The sequence below is a fragment of the Hemitrygon akajei genome, chromosome 10 (genome assembly GCF_048418815.1).
Source record: "Hemitrygon akajei chromosome 10, sHemAka1.3, whole genome shotgun sequence".
NCBI lineage: Eukaryota > Metazoa > Chordata > Chondrichthyes > Myliobatiformes > Dasyatidae > Hemitrygon > Hemitrygon akajei.
In genome coordinates, this window is record NC_133133.1 from 23,164,023 (window position 1) to 23,185,255 (window position 21,233).

At 42.4% G+C, this 21,233-nt stretch overlaps 1 protein-coding gene across 4 annotated transcripts in view; it reads left to right on the forward strand.

The window, feature by feature from the left end:
- eda (ectodysplasin A) overlaps positions 1 to 21,233 on the forward strand; it is a 239,093-nt gene that overhangs the window by 137,178 nt on the left and 80,682 nt on the right. For all 4 annotated transcript variants that reach the window (XM_073057898.1, XM_073057899.1, XM_073057900.1 and 1 more), the window contains exon 2: positions 8,788 to 8,899. In XM_073057898.1, coding sequence (XP_072913999.1) covers positions 8,788 to 8,899 — 112 coding nt within the window. The remainder of the gene's footprint in view (positions 1 to 8,787; positions 8,900 to 21,233) is intronic.

Sequence of the window (21,233 nt, forward strand, 5' to 3'; positions counted from 1 at the left end):
TACGGGTATGTTGGGATGTATTTTGAAGGCGTAGAAGGCATTGGCATGTCTAAATGTTGAGTGTTGTGTGCAGTTCTGGACCCCTAACTATGGGAAATATATCATAACCTTAAAAGAAGTGCAATGAAAATGTATATGTTGCTGTTGGAACTCAGGGACCTGAGTTTAAGGGAAAGGTTGGATAGGATAGGATCGTATTCCCCATTCTCTGGAACACAGGAGAATGAGAGGTGGGTGTACCTTGTACAGGTATACAAAATTATGAGGGGTATAGATCTGATGAATACATGCGGACTCCTTTCCTCCTCGGGTTGGGTGAGACTGGAACTAAAGGTCATAAGTTTAGGGCAATAAGTGAAATTTTAAAGGGGAACTCAGGGGGATCTTCACTCAGAGGGTGATGCAAGTTTTGAATAGCCTGTCCATGGAAGTGAAAGGTGCAAGATCAATTGCAGCATTTAAGGGAAGATTGAATAGGTACATGGATGAAAGGGGTATGGATGGCTAAGGTGCAGGTGAATGGAACCAGGCAGAAAACCAAGCCAGCACAGACTGGATGGGCTGAATGGCCTGTTTATTTCTGTACTGCTCTATGACTTAGTGACTCTATCACTTTAATCCAGAGTAGAGCAAATGAGAGTCAATTATCATTGACTCTGGCGTGCTATGGAAACACCAATACCCACTAAATAGGGTAAAACCTACAGGAAGTGGTGACAGGAGACCAGTCGGCCACAAACAAAACCCTCCCTTCCATTAAGCACATTTACATGGAGAACTGCCACAAGAAAACAGCATCCATCATCAAGGACCGCCATCATTCAGGCTATGCTGTCTTTTCGGATGCAGCATCGAGAGGAGGAAAAGTAGCCTTAGGTCCTGCATCACCAGTTTCAGGAACAGCCATCAGTCTCCTGAACCAGCCTGGATAACTTCACTCACCACAACATTAAACTGATTCCACAACTGACAGACTCTCTTTATCACTTTTGGGCAAGTCATGTTCTCAGCATTATTTATTTTTATTCTTTGCACAGTCTATCTTTTGGATATGTGTTTTTCTTTACTTTCCTGTAAATATCTGCAAGCAAATGAGTCTCAAAGTAGCACATGGTAACATCTACAGTATGTACTTTGGTAATACATTTTCCTTTGTCTGTGGCTCAGTTGCACGTACTTTGACTGCTTACTGTGGTGGTCAGGGTGATTTTTACTCTTGCTTTACTTTCCTCGGGATTACTCCAGGCTGAGTTCTGACAAACAATGTTTCCTCCTCCCTACTGTATGAAGTGGATCACGCAAACTTGTTACACAAGGAAAGAACACTTCTCATCTCTTTCCTCTCCCCTGTATTTTAGGAAACCCCTTAAAAAATGACTTTGCTTAACCTAGTTATTCATCATTTATCCCAATATTTCAAGTAACTTAGTAATGTTTTATTATTTGATGTTTCTAAGTAGCAGTGTAAACTTCATTGTTGCATTAAAGGCATTATTAAAATACTTTGAGAAGTTAAAAATACTAGTGTTTTCAGATCTAAAATAAAACCACAGATTCTAAAAGTAATGGGTTAGGGAGGATTTGCAAGATTCAGAACCAGGTTTATTATCACTGATATATGTCCTGAAATTTGTTGTTTTCCAGCATCAGTACAGAACAATACATAAATATACTATTTCTTATTGAATTGATTTTATTTCTTACATCCTTCCTATGTATGAGAAGTAAAAATCTTTATGTTATGTCTCCGTCTAAATGTGCAATGTCAATTATGGTAATTTATAATAAATAGTATGTACAACAGGACAGTCAGTGGAAACATTGTAATTTATATGTAAGAAAAAGTGTAAAAGGAGTGAAAATAGTGAGGTAGTGTCCGTGGACCATTTAGAAATCTAATAGTGGAGGAGAAGAAACCTTTTATAAAACTTTGAGTGTGTGTCCTCAGGTTACTATACCTCCTCTCTGATGGTAGTAATGAGAAGACAGTATGTCCTGGGTGGTGAGGGTCTGTGATGATGAATGCCACCTTCTTGTTGCAGGGCTCCATGCAAATGTTTGCAACGGTGGGGAGGGCTTCCCCCTGTGATGGACTAGGATATATCCACCACTTTCTGTAGACTCTTCCATTCCTGCTACTGGTGCTCCCATACCAGAACATGATGCAACCAGTTAGAATACTCACCACAGTGCATCCGTAGAAGTTTGTCAAAGTTTTTGGTGCTGTGCTGAATCTACACAGACTCTTAAAAAGTAAATGTTTTGTCATGACACTTACTTGCTGTTCCCAGGACAGATCCTCCGGTATGTTCATGTCAAGAACTTTAAAGCTACTGACCTTCTCTGCCTAATGAGGTCTGGCTCATGAGGATGAGCTCTTTGGATTTTTTTTTGCTGATAATGTAATTTCTCCATGAGCAAAACAGGTTGACCATTCTCAGATTAGCTTCTGTCACCCTGAAAATTTGATAGGGTGTTCTCCATCGCAAGTTACCCTTGCAACATTGGTGTAATTTCTGCATTAGAGCAACAGGGGTTGTTGAGATTTCCTATTCAGCTTCCCTTGTGGAGCCTCGTAGGAGACACTGGGAAAATTGACCTTCCAGAGGCAACATAGCCTTAAAAATACCACGTGCAAGCTAAGTAACAATTTTTCCTTCTTCCTTAGCATACCTTGTCCACTGCCTAGCAAACTCAGCCCTAAAAGCCTACTTCATAAACTAACCCAACTGTAAAACTTACTCTTCTGTTTTCCCTCCCCCTGCTTGCCCTCCCCAAGGTCCCTTCCCCTAACCTTCACTGTTGCTTCTGACCACTGCTCAGCCTGATGCGAGGTACCCTTTGCTGTACATTAAAAAACCAGGCACTGGTCTTGTATAGTAAACACCGTATCATACTGTATCAGAACATTAAAGCATACAGTGAGATACGACGCCTGCTTTGTGATTGTGCTGGACGCAGCTGGCGAGTTCCACTGCGTCGGGTGCCAACATAGCTTGCCCATATCTATGGACATCCATCCCATCTTGGTAGTCTCTAACTTAATGACATGAACATCGCTTTCTCCTTCCAGTAATTTTGTTTTTCTTTTCCCCCTCTCCCTTTCCTCTTCTATTTCCCATTCTAACCTCTTACTACTTCTCCTCACCTGCCTATCACCTCCCCTGATGCCCCTCCTCCTTCCCTTTCTCCCATGGTCCAGTCTCCTCTCCTGTCTGCCTTTCGCTCCCACCTGGCTTCACCTATCACCTTCTAACTTGTGTACTGCAACATAAAAGCCAGGACCAACGGGCTGGGACAGCTTCTTCCACGAGGCCATCAGACTGCTTAACTCGCGCTGATTTGAGTGTATTCTATGTACGTTGACTGTACTATTTATTATAAATTTTTATAAATTACTATGATTGCACATTGCACATTCTACTTCTCATGTATGTGAGGGATGTAAGAAATAAAGTCAATTCAATTCAATTTAACTCATGGACCCTGAATCTTATTTGCCTGTCTGCACTTTAGGAGGTCGGATGTTCAGTGTCAATGAGACGAAAACCGTGGTCTGGAGCTTGGAGACCCAGAGGCTGTCTGTCCTGGGGACAGAGGCCCACCTGTGTGAGTGGGTGGGGTGGGCAGGAAGGGTTTTATTTTTGCTGTTGTTGTATGCTGACTGAGTGTTGTTCTGCTGAACATTGTGGGCATGCGTCATTGGTGCCTGAGTGTGTGTCAACACTTAGTGCAACACCCTCAGACTACACTGATTGTTAACGCAAATGACGCATTTCATTGTCTGTTTCGATCTACGTATGCGTGATAAGTGAACAAATAAATGCATCAAGTAACCACACCACTATATTCTCCATGCTTCTTTTGTTTTTACTACCTTGATGTAGTTGTGTATGGAATGATGTGGCTGAATAGCACACAGAAAATGGCTTTTCATTGTTTCTTGGTAAGCAAAGCAATAATAATTCAACGGCAATACGAGAGAATCTGCAGATGCTGGAAATAAATAAAAACACAAAATGCTGGCAGAACTCAGCAGGCCAGACAGCATCTATGGGAGGAGGTAGTGACGACGTTTCGGGCCGAAACCCTTCATCAGGAGTGAAGTAACATGGGATGGTCGAGGGGGGATAAGAAGTGGGGGGAGGGATGAAGTAGAGAGCTGGGAAGTGATCGGCTGGAAGGAAATGGGCTGGGGGAAGGTGGAGAATTATGGGAAATAAAAGAGAAAGAAAGGTAGGGCTGGGTGGGGGGGGGGGGGGAGATTATAGTGAGGGGGGAAAAGAGAGAAGGAGAACCAGACTAAAATTATAGATGGGGATGGGGTAAGAGGGGGGAGGGGTATCAACGGAGGTCTGTGAGTTGAATGTTAATGCTGGCAGGTAGGAGGCTACCTAGGCAGGAAATAAGGTATTGCTCCATCGACCTGCGTGTGGCCTCATTTTGACGGTAGAGGAGGCCATGGACAGACATATCGGAGGGAGAGTGGTCTGTGAAATTGAAGTGTGTGGCCACAGGGAGATCCCGCGAATCGGTGTGCGGCGAAATATTGGGGAGACCCGCCACAGACTGGGAGACTGTCTCGCCGAGTTTCAAGTACACGCACACACACACACACACACACACACACACACACACACACACACACACACACACACACACACACACACACACACACACACACACACACACACACACACACAATACCCGCCAACCCTTGACTCAGTACAGGCACAGCTCTATGCTATTAGGCACAATGATCCACGCTCCCAATCCTATTCAATGCACAGCTCACTAACAATTTCTCCAGCGCCGTTCCACCCAGCCCAGGTAATTCACATTGGGGCCAAGGGCTCAGTGCCAACACAGTTAAGCTGATTACAAAGGCCAATTGCTCGAGGCCAAGTACAAGGCTAATTAAAGGGTCCAATGGTTAGGTGTTCAATGATGGGCAAGGAGGGGTCAAACCTTGATTGGCAGGTGGCATGCCTTCCGACCATGTGACAGTCACAACCCCTCCAATACATGCTCTCTTCTCACTGCTGGTATAAGAAAGAAGGTGTAGGAACTTCAGGACCCACATCACCAAGTTCAGGAACAGTTATTATCCCTCAACTGTCAGACTGCTGAACTGGAATGAATAATTTCCACAGCCTATTTCAAGAAACCTACAACTTATTCTCAATATTATTTATCTATCTATCCTATTTTTTTCTCCTTGAATCAGATCATGGATCAAGCACTCTTCATCTCATGCTCTTGATATTCAGTGTTTATTTATTATTATTCTTTATTTTTGTATTTGCACAGTTGATTGTCTTTTGCACACTGGTTGTTTGTCCATCTTCATGCGCGGTTTTTTCATTGATTCTTTGAGTTTCTTTGTATTTACTGCAAATGCCTGCAAGAAAATGAATCTCAGGGTTGTATATAATGACATATACGTATTTTGCTAATAAATTTACTTTGAACTTTGTATTTAATAATGTTGTGGGAGCTCATTCGTGTGTAGGGATATCCACATGTTTCGATGTACGTATGATGACCAAGTGAATCTGCTTCTTTTTTTTTGGCTCTATGTTTTTGTGGGGTTTTTTTTGTTCTCCACGTACTTTTCACATCAAAACATTCCTTCTGACATTTCATAACTGCCTGGTTATAGTATTCTTTTTGTTTTGGAATGCACACTGAGGTGACTTTCTCCTTTAATTTTTCTGCTTTTTTTTTGTTTGAAACCACACGAAGAGGAAGAATGAAATTGATTTTTGCAAATTCTGAATAAATTGGATCGATATTAATGCAGGAGACCACCCAGTCTGTCCTATTCCAGCTGGCTACCACTGCACTCAGTAGACATAGCACCGCCAGTGTCCTTGCATAGCTTATAGTTTATGTGTGCACAGCTGATTATGAAGGAAGATCAGAGAATAGTTGAGTGCACTTGAGAGTCAGATAATGGGATGTTTTGAAATCCAGTTGGAAAGTAACAAGCTAAAAGGACAAGCAGAAATGCTGTGGGAGAGTTATTGTTTTGTTGTTCATGATTTGGAAACACAATTAACTGTGTTTAACACCCAGGCCGGCTGGTGGCACAATGGCATCAGTGCCGGACTCTAGAGCGAAGTTTGAATCTAAGCCGGGCCACCCCCCAGCACGCTTTGCATCCGTGCCGGATTGAGCGACGAGCTAGCCACTCGGCCTCGTAAAAAGTACAAGGGTCGAGTCAGGAACGTTCAGATCGTGACCCGGTTAAGCCGTAAGGAGACCAATCCTGACACCAGGCACCAGACAAGAATGGCTGGCTGGTGTGACACGCTAAAAAAAACCCACCCAGGCCAAGGGCTGACTGAGTTGTTCTACAAGCTGTACGGGTTCACACTTCTCAGCTACAGTTACCTTTAAGCTGCTGTAATTTTCAATTTAATATTGTATAATTGGAAGGTGCTGGGAGAGAGCTTGACCTAAAACTGAAATGACATTAACTCTCTGCTTTGTTAGCCTGTTCTCTGTCTCTTGTACAAATAGCTCAAACAATAATCAGAATTAGGTTTAATATCACCGGCAAGTATCATGAAATTTGTTAACTTAGTGACAGCCGTACAATGCAATAAATGATAAAGAAACAAATAACTGAATTACAGTAAGTGTGTGTGTGTATATATATAAAATAGCTAAATTTAAATATGGTAGTGCAAAAACAGAAATAATAAGAACAAGTGAAGTAGTGTTCATGGATTCAATGTCCATTTAGGAATCAGATGGCAGAGGAGAAGAAGCTGTCCCTGAATCGCTGAGTGTGTGCCTTCAGGCCTCCATCCTGATGGTAACAGGAAGAGCGCATGTCCTGAGTGATGGGGGCCATTCACAATGGATGCTGCCTTTCCGAGGAACCGCTCTTTGAAGATGTATTGTATACTATAGAGGCTAGTACCCATGAGGAGCTGACTAATTTTACAACTTCAGAGCCTGTGCAGTAGATCCGTTTCCCGCCCCCCCCCCCCCCCCACCCCATCCCATACCAGGTGGTGATGTGGCTAGTCAGAATGCTCTCCATGGTACATCTGTAGAATTTTCGTATAGAAATTACACGGTTTTGGAGAAATCTTATTTGGATTTGCTGTCTGGTGAAAGATGTGATAGTAGTTGGTGTCCTGTTTTGCCGTCTAAGGAGATTGATGAACCTCCTAGAACATCCACCACAGGGTTACCAGCTCTGTAGATATCAACAGATCAGATTCTCCAGAGCAGATTCCTAGGTACATGCATTATTATTTTTTATGTTTGGTGTAGTGATCCAGGACAAACTAACAATTTTCCCACTTTTTATTTAGTCAGCATCCTGCTTTCCTGCCTCAAAATTTAGTTCAATGCATTGATAGAATGATTGTGGTCCCATTACCATCGTCTTTTGTTTCTTTACTGTCACAACATGCCCTTTTTTGCCTTTTGTTACTTAAGCTTTTCTGTCTTCTCTCAGACTACTTTCTCCTTTGTTCTTCTCCCCTTCTCTGCGTTTCAGAATCTATCCACATTTCAGATGCAAGGTCACTTGTGGTTCTTCCTATTGATGCCGTCTAACAAGTTCAGCATAACATTTTTTAACCTTCTGGATGTGACACAGGAGGAGGCTATTCAGCCCATTTGAAATTCAGGGTGAATTTTTACTACTCTTCCTCTCTCCCTGTTTCTCTGTTCCCTACTACTGATGGTCTCGCCACATGACTATCAACTCACCTTTGACTTTTTTTCCTGCCATTTACTCACATAGAAGAGCTAGTTTTCAAATGCTATTTAGCCAGCTGGCATAATTTCAGATACAGAAGGAAATTGGTGTACCTAGAAAATTAGAAGCAGGTTTAATATCACTGACATGTTGTGAACTGTATCGTTCTGTGGCAGCAGAACATTACAATACATAAAAAAAACACCATAACTTATATTTAGAAATATGTGTATGTGTATATGGTTATATGTATGCATATGTAGACATACATATACAGTACTGTACAAAAGTCTTAGGCACATATATATAGCTTGGGTGCCTACAATCTTTGCACAGTACTATATTTGGCAATGTGGAGCGGTGAGTAAGTTCATAAATCAGGCGGGAGCAAAGGATATTGGAAGTGGCAAGGGTGGAGCATCATGGGAGGGGTGCAGCAGAGAGGAGTGCCAGGGCCGGGGGAGGGGGGGGGGGGAGGGGGGCAGGGGTGCAGACACACCCAGCCCTGAGACTCCAGGCAAGATCATTTGATTCCAAACAATTGGTTTATTGATCATAACAGAATTGTCTCTCTGGTGCTTCCCACTCCCTCCCCTCCCCCTTCCCCTTTGCCCAACTACGATCCCCCTCTCCCTGACACCTTCCTACTCCCAATTCACAGTAGTGACTCACATCAGAATCAAGCTTATCGTCACTCATGTCGTGTTTTCTTTTGCGATAGCAGTACAATGCAATACACAAAGTTGCTACAGTAGTCTGCAAAAGTCTGAGGCACCTTAACTACAGTATATACACTGTATGTGCCTCAGGATTTTGTGTAGAACTGTATATAATTACATAAAATAAATAGTGCAAAAATAGTCACAGAGAGAAGGCAGCACCGAGGTTAGGATCTAACTGGGCTCCTTAGAATCAGCAAACACTAACAACATAACATATCTGTGTTGATTACCATCGAAATGGTGGATGCTAAAGCAATCCACCATTGTGTTGCTGGACAACCTTCAATACCAGGTTTTCAACACTGGACTTACTATATATTTTTTGTATGTTTCTTTCACCAGGCGCACATGATAAATTATTTACCTATAGACGATCTGGCACTACGACATGGAAGTCAAGACCAGGTGATTCATCGGATGAAGCGAAGCCAACCCAAAGAGCCAGGAGAAAGAGGTGAATAAGTAGTCAAAGGGGATGGAGGTGAGAGCATGGGTAGAGGTACAGGCTTGGTTTTAAAGGATGACAGACAGCTACTCAAAGTTTCTCAAGAGTGCTTATTAAAATTCTTACGTGCAGAAGCTTTATGATGTGCATCTTAATTGGATTGTTGTCATTATTTAACTGGGATCCATTACGTACAGAATTTTAAAAGCATGCCATGCAACTGAGTGACTATTGAATGTAATACAGGATCTAACAGTATTATTGGATGTGGACTTAACAACAATATAGGAAACATTTGCACTTCAAATGAAAATTATCACCCCATTCCATTGAATTTTGTTTGTATGCTTAGCCAGTTTTTTTGCATTCAGTCCACCCTAGTGAATATTTGCTGAGAAAAGTTCTGCATTTTAATAAGATATCCAAGGGTACACGTGTTCCAGCTCTTCAAGAACCACAGCAAAAAGAAGTGATGAAAGTTGCACTGCCCTCTTAGAAGGCAGCATAGTGCTATTGGACGTTACGGTGATGTACCTCTTTTAGCTGCTGCCAACAGCTTCAACAAACCTTAACCTTCTTTATAAGGCACTGGTGAGGCCTCACATGGAGTATTGTGTACAGTTTTATGTCCCTTATGTAAGAAAGGTAGTGCTGACTTTGGAGAGGTTCCAGAGAAATTTCAATAAAATGATTCCAGGAATAAAAGGCTCATCATATGAGGAATGATTGCTGGCTCTGGGCCTGTACTGGCAGGAATTTAGAAGAATGAGGAGAGATCTCATTGAAACCTATCGAATTTTGAAAGGCCTAGATAGAGTGGATGTGGAGAGGGTGTTTCCCATGGTAGGGGAGTCTAGGACTAGAGGGCACAGCCTCAGCATAGAGGGAGGTCAATTTAAAATGGAGATGAGGAATTTCTTTAGCCTGAGCTAGTAAACGTATGGAATTTGTTGCCACATGTGGCTGTGGAGGCCAGGTCATTGGGTGTATTTAAGGCGGAGGATGATAGGCCCTTAAGGCAGGGCATGAAAGATTACCCGGTTAAGGCGGGAGAATGGAGTTGAGAGTGAAGTGGATCAGCCAAGATGGAATGGTGGAGCAGTATCAATGGGCTGAATGGCCTAATTCTGCCCTTATGTCTTATGGTCTTCTGTGCTGTGTGTGTGGAGTTTACATGTTTTTTCAGTGACCCTGTCATTTCCTCTGGTGCTCTGGATTCCTCTGATTCTGATAGAGCTGGTTGGATCATCCATGCTATTCCACTTGGATTCAGTGGTAACGTGGTTAAAGTGAGTGGTATACTATCCCTGTGATGTCACTCATAGACCTTTCTTACTGTAATTATTTTTTGTTTTATGTTGAGACAGATTGTTCTTAACCTTGGATTACCTCAATCAAGCAATCAAATGTTATGTGTATAATAATGTAATAATCTTCAATAAAATTTGGGCTTGATTCTGATGAAGGATCTCAAGCTGAAACATTGATTACTTAACTCCATCCATATATACTACCTGACTTGCTGAGTTCTTCCAGCATTGTGTGTGTGTTGTTCAACAAAATTTGGTCAGGTTTTTTTTTCCACTGTTTGGGGATGATGTGTGAAGACAAGGTCACAGAAATGAACATTGTTTTTTTTAAATATTTTTTTCTCTCTGCACTATATAGTTGCAATATCATGGCCACAATCATTTGTAAGCTGATTTGCTTTGGCTTCCTTGGTCATATCTTGCTCCTTTTCACCTGTATCAATGAATAGTCTGTACATCCCAATTAAATTCTTTCGCAAACTCACTTTGTCTCTCCTATATGGAGGTCAAAGCACCTGCAAGCTGAAAGATGCCACTCCATATTGAAATCTGTAGACAAGAGTTATGAAGAACAGGCTCTAACATATCTGGGTTTCAGACAAATTCCTGAGCTCTCCACCCAATTTATGATCCTGAAGGAGTCTGGAAGATCTGAAGTGCTCTTGGCAATCTTACTGACTTTGTGATATGGTGCAACTCAAACTACCTGCGTCTCAATGTCACCAAGACCAAGGAGATGGTGGTGGACTTTAGGAGATCTAGGCCTCATATGGAGCCAGTGATCATTAATGGAGAATGTGTGGAGCAGGTTAAGACCTACAAGTATCTGGGAGTACAGTTGGACGAGAAGCTAGACTGGACTGCCAACACAGATGCCTTGTGCAGGAAGGCACAGAGTCGACTGTACTTCCTTAGAAGGTTGGCGTCATTCAATGTCTGCAGTGAGATGCTGAAGATGTTCTATAGGTCAGTTGTTGAGAGCGCCCTCTTCTTTGTGGTGGCGTGTTGGGGAGGAAGCATTAAGAAGAAGGATGCCTCACGTCTTAATAAGCTGATAAGGAAGGCGGGCTCTGTCGTGGGCAAAGTACTGGAGAGTTCAACATCGGTAGCTGAGCGAAGGGCGCTGAGTAGGCTACGGTCAATTATGGAAAACCCTGAACATCCTCTACATAGCAACATCCAGAGACAGAGAAGCTGTTTCAGCGACAGGTTACTGTCGATGCAATGCTCCTCAGACAGGATGAAGAGGTCAATACTCCCCAATGCCATTAGGCTTTACAATTCAACTGCCAGGACTTAAGAACTTTTTTTAAAGCTATTATTAATGCTTTTTGAGTTAGTGATTTAGATGCATATCATATTATTACTGAGTTAAGTATTGTATGTAATGAGTTTTTGCTACAACAAGTGTATGGGACATTGGAAAAAATGTTGAATTTCCCCATGGGGATGAATAAAGTATCTATCTATCTATCTATCTATCTAACACATTAGTTTGTAAAATGGCTTAATAGGTCAGTCTTCCTGGTAAGGGTGTCCAGAAATGTTGACCATTGGAGATTTAGGTTAAAGAGTCAATTATGGTGGAGATGAAGAGGGCCTTCGTCTTGGAAAAGGTCATGGAATTTCTGAATTTTCTACCGTGGATACTGTGGAAGGTGAATGCATATTCACTGGGCACTGCAGAAAGTTTTGTGGTGTCAACAGTCACAGGAACCAGGCAGGAAAGTGGAGTTGACCTCAAGCGCACATCAGCCATGATCTTATTGACTGCCAAAGAAGCCTTGAGGAGCCACAAAGCCTGCTTCCCTTCCTATTTCTAATGTTCTCTGATAATTCAATGTGGCCCTGCTGCATAGTACATTGCAGATTGTAATCCGAGAGCCCAATAGTGTGGGTTCCTATAAATAAAACATCATATCCCAAACCATTTTAGGTCCTTATCTTTGTTATTTATTCCAGAATGATTCAAAGCATAGAGAAACAGAAGCTTAATTATTCTGTATAAATTTCCCTCATGCCTTTTACTCTTCATTTCATAGGAAACCATTATATTTAAATTGGGGATTGAACTAGCCCTGAGGACATATTAGTGGGATTTAACTATCTTAGTTTCAGTGGACTGTCGTCCAGCTGTCCAATTTTCCTCTGCTTAAGTTAACCTGATACTCCAAGTAGCTGATAGTACTTTGGTATATTTGTTAGATTTTAAACATATTGTCGCAAAGTTAGATTTTACAGATATCAAGCTCATTACATAATCTCAAATTCAAGCTTAGTGTTGTTATTGGCATATGTGCACAGGGTACATATTAATGTCATGAAAGTTAGCTTATTGCAATAGCAGCACATTACAGCACATCAAGAGGACAACACAATTGACATAAACTTTAGTTAAGGCAAATTATGCATAAATATGTGCAAAAATAAACAACAGAATAAATTAATGACAGATGTAAGAATAAGTGTGAACAAAAAACATATACATATCCCAATGCAGTGTTGAAGTTTTTCAGGTTGGTTTAAGAACTTGATGGCATGGGGAGGAAACTATTGATGAAATTTGAGGTCTGGATCTTCAGGCCCCTGTACTTCCTGTCTGATAGCAGCACTGAGAAGAGGTGTCAGTCGGGATATCCAGGCATCTTATTCTGCCAATTGCACTTGAATGGAAAGGTAGAATAATTGTGCAAACTGTGTTGAATTCATATTGGCTGGGTAGCCTAAATAACTCATGCCAGAGAGGAATCTTTCAATCCAAATGCCAACCAAGAGTTAAGCTGGACTTTCCGAATCCAACTTGTAAATGAGGTTTACTTTCACCTAATGCAATTGGATATTCTGTCCACATGGTGTCTCCTTAATCACACTCGATGATAGATTGACACTAGCTTGTAATATATAGAACAATGGAAGTGACTGAAACTTCTATGAAAATTTCCTCTTGTCTGGAAACATATGGTTTTTCAGCATCCTGCAATTGAAAACCTTTTTTCTTGAAGAGTGGATGTAGTAATGACCTTTTCTTGGCATTTTGCGACACTTGACTTTCAAGTGGATTCTTCCAATCTTGAGTTATATTCATGAACAGCTAATTTCAGTATCAGAAACCACTTTGTTTGGCATTGTTCCCACCTCTCTCCCACTCAGGTACCTCTTGTTCGAGCATCTACCATCCCCCAACATCTTCCTGCCCAGTCTTAGAGAGGGGTGAGAGATGATCTCTATACAGATGTAGCTTTAGCATCATACCAGACTGGCAGATCTGCTCTCAGTCAATGTGTAAGCTTGACTGGTTCATTCCCTGTGCAGGCACCCAATATGCTGGGCCAATATCTGATATGCACTATGAATATACACCATTCTGTGTGTGCTGATAACGTTCTCTCCAAGGTAGCCCGTAGTGAGCTCTGGGAGATTTTATTTGGTTCTAGGAGGCTCTCACGTAATTGGGGATCTCTACTGAACTTTATATGAAGCTATCACATCCCCTTTGTGCCATGGTCTTGGACGGTCAGTATTCTTCTTACTTCAAGCCAATAATTGTAGGAGGTCATTAATACGCTGAATCTACACCAGAGCAACTGCTTTAGTGAACTCAGTGAATGATGATAGGCGAATGGAATCAAAAGGACTTGAATTATTTTTCAAAGGCTCCTTTTATTATTTTCTAAATAAAAATGCAAAATGTATGATTGATGGTGAGAAACCCAATTGGAAAGGACAGTCTTGTTCTTTCCAAGAAAATGCTAATTGTGACAAAAAACTTTTGATTGTTTTTTGGCTGACATATTAAAGAGAGATGACTCATATAGTCAAAACGCAGTTAAACAGGAGACATGAGGGACAGCAGATGCCTGATGTTAACAAAAGAAAAACAAACTGCTGAAAAAGTTCTGCAAAACATGCACATTGTTGGAGTCAAAAGGGTAGTTATGTGAACATTTTTGAGTCAGATTGCTGCATCAGATGGATATCATAGAGGGACAATGTTCAGTATATGTAAGTGAGCTGGAGGAGTGAGATGGAGCTGGTATTTTCGTTAGTACGCTACCAACGGGGAACAGATGGTACTGTTATTCTAATTTACATTTGGCCTCACCAAATAGATAGGGTTGAGTATGATGTTCTCCTAAGGGGCTATTCCCTTAACGGAGAGCACCTGTGTGTGAGTTATTTAACATGGGGAGGCTGATGCACAGTCAGCTACCAGACATTCAGGTCAGTGTCCAGTGACATTGAATACAAGATGTCGGGGGCCCTTCACTTTTGCAGCCTTCCTCTGCCTTCACTTCTGTTGTAATGTGTCGTCGTCCCCACCAGTTCCACCACTGAGGTCTTGGTTGGATCACTTATTGTCTGGAACCTCCAGTTGGTTGGACCTCCAGGGCAGACCAGTTGGTTGAGGGAATGGGATGGGGGAGGCATAGAAATATGTGTGGCTGGTAGTTCAAGAAGGCCATTATAGACTAAGCAGTTATGCTCCACAAAATGGTTGCCAAGTCTACCCTTGGTCTCACTGATGTAAAAGAGGCCAAATTGAAAGTAGCGACTACAGTAGACAAAGCTGCAAGAATTGAATCTCTGGTTCACCACCATCTGCCCCCTTACCACACACACCTTAGAGCCTCCACTATCTGGTTCCATCTGCCCATCATCTCTCTCTTATCTGGTTCCTCATAACCTTCTGGCCTGTCTCCATCCATCCCCATTCTGTCCCCCCACCCATATTTTCTTTCTATCATCCACCACCTTCTGAATTAAACTTCTCCCTTCATCCCTCTTCTCCTCACTCATCTTCCCATCATCACCCATGTCACCTAGTCCCACCTGTCACCTATCTGCTCCGGTCTCACTTCTCTCTTTCACTTCTTTTACTGGCTATCTTTCCTCTCTACTCTCAGTCCTGATGCAGGGTCTCACCTTGAGATGTCAACCAGCCCTTTGCCACAGTGGATGCTGATTGACCTGACGAGTTCTTCCAGCTTTTTTTTTGTTAAACAGGAGCTTATTATGAGTATGTAAAACACCCCAAATAATGGAACTATGAATATAACCATATAACCATATAACAATTACAGCACGGAAACAGGCCAACTCGGCACTTCTAGTCCGTGCCGAACACTTACTCTCACCTAGTTCCACCTACATGCACTCAGCCCATAATCCTCCATCTCTTTCCCGTCCATATACCTATTCAATATTTTTTTAAATGACAAAATTGAACCTGCCTCTACCACTTCTACTGGAAGCTCATTCCATACAGCTACCACTCTCTGAGTAAAGAAGTTCCCCCTCGTGTTACCCCTAAACTTTTGCCCCTTAACTCTCAACTCATGTCCTCTTGTTTGAATCTCCCCTACTCTCAATGGAAAAAGCCTATCCACGTCAACTCTATCTATCCCCCTCAGATCTTTACGGATCTTTTTACCATTTCAGAAGTATATGACCTTATTTTTGATTATATGAATGAATATGAAACAGCTTTGTGCTGTGGCTTGTTATTCTATTACCAGTAGCCTTTAATTATAGATTGTTACTTTGTAAGCGATCTTTTTATAGATTTTCACTTGGAACTCTTTTGCAAAGCAGAACAAACCAAGTGCAGAGAAGGAAAGCTAATCTTGAAAATGCCATATTGTCAACATCTCTGAAGATCTGTCCAGGGCCCAACATGCTAATGCAATTATGAGAAAGGCATGCCAGTGGCTATATTTCATTAGGAATTTGAGGAGATTTGGTATCTCACCAAAGACTCTAGCAAACTTCTACAGATGTACCACAGAGAACATTCTGACTGGTTGCATCACCCTCTGGTATGAAGGTACCAATATCCAGAAGCAGACAAAGCTGTAGAAGGCTGTAAACGCAACCAGTTCCATCATGGGCACAAGTCTTCCCACCACCAAGGATATCTTCAATCTGCATTGCTTCAAGAAGGTATATTCCATTATTAAGAACCCTCAACGTACAGGGCATACCTTCTTCTCGTTATTGCCTTCAGGAAGGAGGTACAGGTGCCTGAAGTTACACACTCAACATTTTAGCAACAGTTTCTTCCCCTCTGCCATCAGATTTCTGAAATGATCATGAACCCATGAACACTACTTTTTGTTCTCTTTTTGCATTACTTTTTTTCTATTTCTTTCTTACTGTCGCTTATAGCAAAGTTTTGTGATGCACTGTACTGCTGCCACAAAACAACAAATTTCATGATGTATCAGCAATAATAAATCTGATTCATGAAGATTATGCATTCTTATATAATATATTGATATGTTCATTACTTTCCTTGGGTCAAGTATTCACATTTGTAGATGATACCAAAAATGGAGTAATGGTGAACTGTGAGAGGAATATCTGTACTCTTCAGGTGGAAGATGACAATAAATCCTACGAAATCCGAAATGTTGTATTTTAAAAGGAAGTGAGGTTGTATTCAGCAGGATTAATTCCAAAAGCAGCAGAACACTGACCATAGAACAGTACAGCACAGCAACAAGTCCTTTGGCCCACAATGGATATTCCAAACACAATGCCAAACAATGCTGAACTTCTTCTCCATGTACATAATAAATTTCCCACTGTTCCCTGCATAAATGTGTCTATCTAAAAGTCTCTTAAACAGCTACCACCACAATTACAGAATGCATCTAGGCATATATACTGTATATTTTCTGGTGAAAGTGGAGAAAGTTGTTTAAAAAATACAAATTGATCAATTAGAGTACAGGAACAAATAAATCATGGTGAATTTCTTTATAAAACATTGGTTTCAGGTATTGTGGCCAGTTCTAGATACCACACTTCAGGAAAGATATGACGGGTTTGGAAAGGGTGCAAAAAATCATTGCAGGGATGAAATGAATAGCTACAGAGAAGGAGAGTTTTTCTTGAAGCAGCAGGTTGCAAGTGGATTTGTTAGAATTTGGCAGTGGTGTAAACAGAAAAGATTGCTCTTGATCTTAATACATATATTTGCATGCATGGTCATACATAGTGTGATCTTGCCAGTTGAATAGGTTCTCCTAAATGGGTATTTCCTTAAAAGAGAATGCCTATGCATGAATTTGTTTAACGTGGGAGACTGATGTCCAGGCAGCTGCTTGATAGATCAGGGTCAGAGTCCAGTGGCATGGAGTGTAAGATACCTGGGAACCCTTTACTTATGCAGCCTTTCTCCGCTTTCATTCCGATTGTGATGTGTCATCATCTTCCACTGGCTCCAACGCTAAGGTCTTGGTTGGATCATTCTTTGTCTAGAAACTCCTCCTGGCTAAGCATTACCCGGCTGATATCCAGACGCATCCTCTTGGATTCTCAGGAGCCCATAAGCCTCTCCACCACAAGAAGGTGATGATCCTTGGAGAAGGATCATTTTTTGTAATGAATTAATGATGCACTTGCTGCTGTTACATACCCCGTAACTGGGTTTACAGACCAGCAAAGATAGAAGAATCCGTTGGAGTCTGGTGGTACCAAAACTAAAAGTGTTCATTAGTAAGCTACACAATACAGTATCAAAAATGCAAATATACATATGAAACAGGTTAGCAATAATAAACCTAAAAGTGTAGGAATAATAATAAGCAATAATAAACAAGCTGTATCAGGGTCTAGGGGTAAATGACATGTCACAGAAGAGTACAAAGTTCAGTGCAGTTCATGCGTGCTGAGGCAGTTGTGGTTGTTGTATTGTAAGTTGTTGGAGAGAGAGAGAGCGAGCGAGATATAACGGCTGCAACAGGCAAACCTTCTGTTGCTTTCTTATTCCATCGTATCGTTGTGGTCATTCAGCTATGACCCATCTGTTCTTCAGCTAGACCGTTCTTCTGTGGTGGACTCGTCACTCTGGCATGAGTGGACACGCACACAAGTCCCCACCGGCCCTGCTGTAACACTGTGAGCTTTATTGACCGATCTCCTGGTTCGGTCTCTGAAACCCCCACCTTTCTTGTGGGTCCACAACACTCAGTCAGTGTCCACTGGTGTGTCTGAAGGGTGTCTCCCCAGACCTGTTTTTTATCCCTACTAACGGGGTCTCAGCTATCCATCAACTCTGAATGAGTGTGTCCATCAAATCAGGCCACTCCTGCAGTCTCCTGAGGAATGTTAACGAGCAAAGTAACGTCCTTGTAATGAAATGTAAATAATCCAGGAAGTCAAAATATAATAAATCAACAGTCTCTCTCTCCTTCTTATCTGTAGCCGATGTTCCTGCCTCTGTGCTTCATCTCTCTCTCTCATTAGCAGCATAGCAATAGCAATAGTTCATAGTTCTCAAAGAGGGGGGGGGAATGGTTAACTCTTCACTCCATTTTCATCAGGTCTGTCCAGCACTCATAACACTGCACTTAATACATGCTGTATTACTCCATGACTTTGAGTTTAATTGCCTCGGTAATAGATGCTAAAATCAGCCAATACTGTGAGTGCGCCATGAACTCACTGCAGAAGTGACTGCCGCATCTTACATGGTAGCACACTGGACTGGAGACAAAACACATGCCTATTCTAGAAATCTGTTCAGTGCCAAATGCAGGTGTCATGCAGATTAAATGCCACAGTTGGTAACGCGGTTTGTCGGCTGTCAACGCAGTCTTATTTGTGACAAGCGGCAACGTGCAAGAATTGCTGGTACTGAAACCCATTTCTTGTGTATTTAGGAAAGAAGCAAGGACATAATTAAAAAGAAAACTGTGAATTAATCTTTAGGCTCCATTAGCTTTCCGGTCCATCAAAATGGAGTAAGCAATTGCTATTCAAGCTTTTGTCTACCACCACTGTGCAAAACTAATCTTGTGTCATATTCTCATAATGACACTGATGTATATGATTTAGGTTGGACAACCTACGTGCGCCAAGAGCACCACCTCAACAGCTTCCACCTACGGTGCTTGCGTCGGATCCTGGGCATTTCCTGGAAAGACCGCATGCCAAACAAGGATGTCCTGGACCAGGCCAGCATGCCAAGCATGCATGTCCTTCTCACACAGCGACGACTGCGCTGGCTTGGCCACGTCCGCTGCATGCAGGATGGCTGCATCCCCCAAGGACGTCCTATACGGAGAACTCGCCGCAGGATCCCGACCCAAAGGGCGCCCACTGCTGCGTTACAGGGACATTTCTAAACGTGACCCAAAGTCTGCTGATATCAGGGTGGACACTTGGGAAGAGACAGCTGCAAATTGCTGCACCTGGTGATGGGCTGTACGTACAGGCATTACCAATGCAGAGGAAAAACAAACTCGACTGTGGTGGGACAGAAGAGAGAGAAGGAACGCTGCGGCAGTCACTACCCAGCCGCAGCCATCAGCCTTTGTGTGCAGCAGCTGTGCCAAGGACTGCCGCTCCAGAATCGGCTTATTCAGCCACAGCCGACGCTGTTCCACACCCAACTGAGTCCTAAACCGGGCGCATCCATTGTCTACTTAGACAGACGGAGCCATTAATAATTAATTATGATTCAGGAAAGGGAAGTTGCGGTAGAACCTTATTTATTTGGATCCAAGGACTAATAGAGTGGCGGGTTACCACAGGCCTGAGATCCTGGGGTGAGGGGAGTTGGGGGAAGTCAACTAGAATAGGAGCAGTTGAATTTTGAATTCAACAGAGGAGTACATTGAGGAGGAAGATAAATGGTGGATGTGGAGATTTAGGTAACTACAGAGAAACACAGAAAAATCATATTAGAATGGCAAATTGGATGAGAGAAAAGAATAACTCTAAAATGAGTAAAAGTTTCTGGGTTCCTGTATAACGTGAGGGAAGTAATGAGATCCAAGACCGTTGGTTAATTATTGTTAGATGGACGAAGGTACAGCTAAAATCCACTCATACGGATCAGTTCATTACACCAGTACACTGAGATAGTGTAAGGTAAAACAATAACAGCATGTGGAATAGTGTTCCAGTTACAGAGAAACTGCAGTTGGATGTCAGGTCGTAGCAAGTAGGTTGTGAGATCATGGTCACATCTTATTGTACCAGGGAACTGTTCAATACCCTTGTAACAGTGGGATAGAACTTGCATCTTTGAGCCAGGCGGGATGGGAAGTGCTTTCATGCTTTGCATCTTCTGCATGATGGGAGTGGAGAGAAGAGAAGAGGCCTGAGGTGGATGTTGGCTGCTTTAGCAAGGCCGTGAAAAGAGTGGACAGAGTCCATGGAGGGGAGGCTGTTCTCTGTGATATGCTGAGCTGCGTCCACAACTCTGCAGTTACCGTGGACTGAGCAGGTGCCATACAAGCTGTGATGCATCTGGATGAGGTGCTTCATATGGTACATCGATGGAAGTTGGTGAGGGTCAAAGGGGCTTTTCAAATTTCTGAGTATGTAGAGACGCTGGTGAGTTTCTTTTTAGCTGTGGTGTCAATGTGGTCGGACCAAGATGGGCCTTAGGTGATGTTCACTCCTAGCAACTTGAAGCTCTCAATCCTCTTGAGATCGGCACCATTGATGTGGACAGGAGCAAATGTACCAACCCCCTTCCTGGTCAATGTTCAGTTCTTTGTTTTTCTGACATTGAGGGAAAGCTTTGTCCCAAGACACCATGCCCCAAGGTTCTCTGTCTCCTTCCTGCATTCCAACTCATTGTTATTTGAGATCATCTGCAAACTTGTAGCTAGATTTAGTGCAGAATCTGACCACACGATCATGAGTGTACAGGGACTGGAGTCGGAGTCTGAGGATGCAACCTGGTGGAGCACCAGTGTTTAGTGTATTTATGCAGGATGTGTTGCTGCCTAACCAGGGAGTAATTGGCTCCCAGGTCTCGGAATTACGGAAATAAAGGCAGAGCTGTAGCAATAAATAATAGTCTCATGTAGATGTCTTTCCTGTTCAGATGCCTGAGAGATGGACCAGGAAGATGGTATCCACTGTGGACTATTTTTGGCAGTGGGCAAATTGCAGTTTTTTTGAGGTTGTCTGGGAAGCTGGACCTTATGCATACCATGAGCAGCCTCTCGAAGCGCTTCATGATGATGGACATCAGAACCACTGGGCTGTAGATGTTAAGACACTTTACGAGG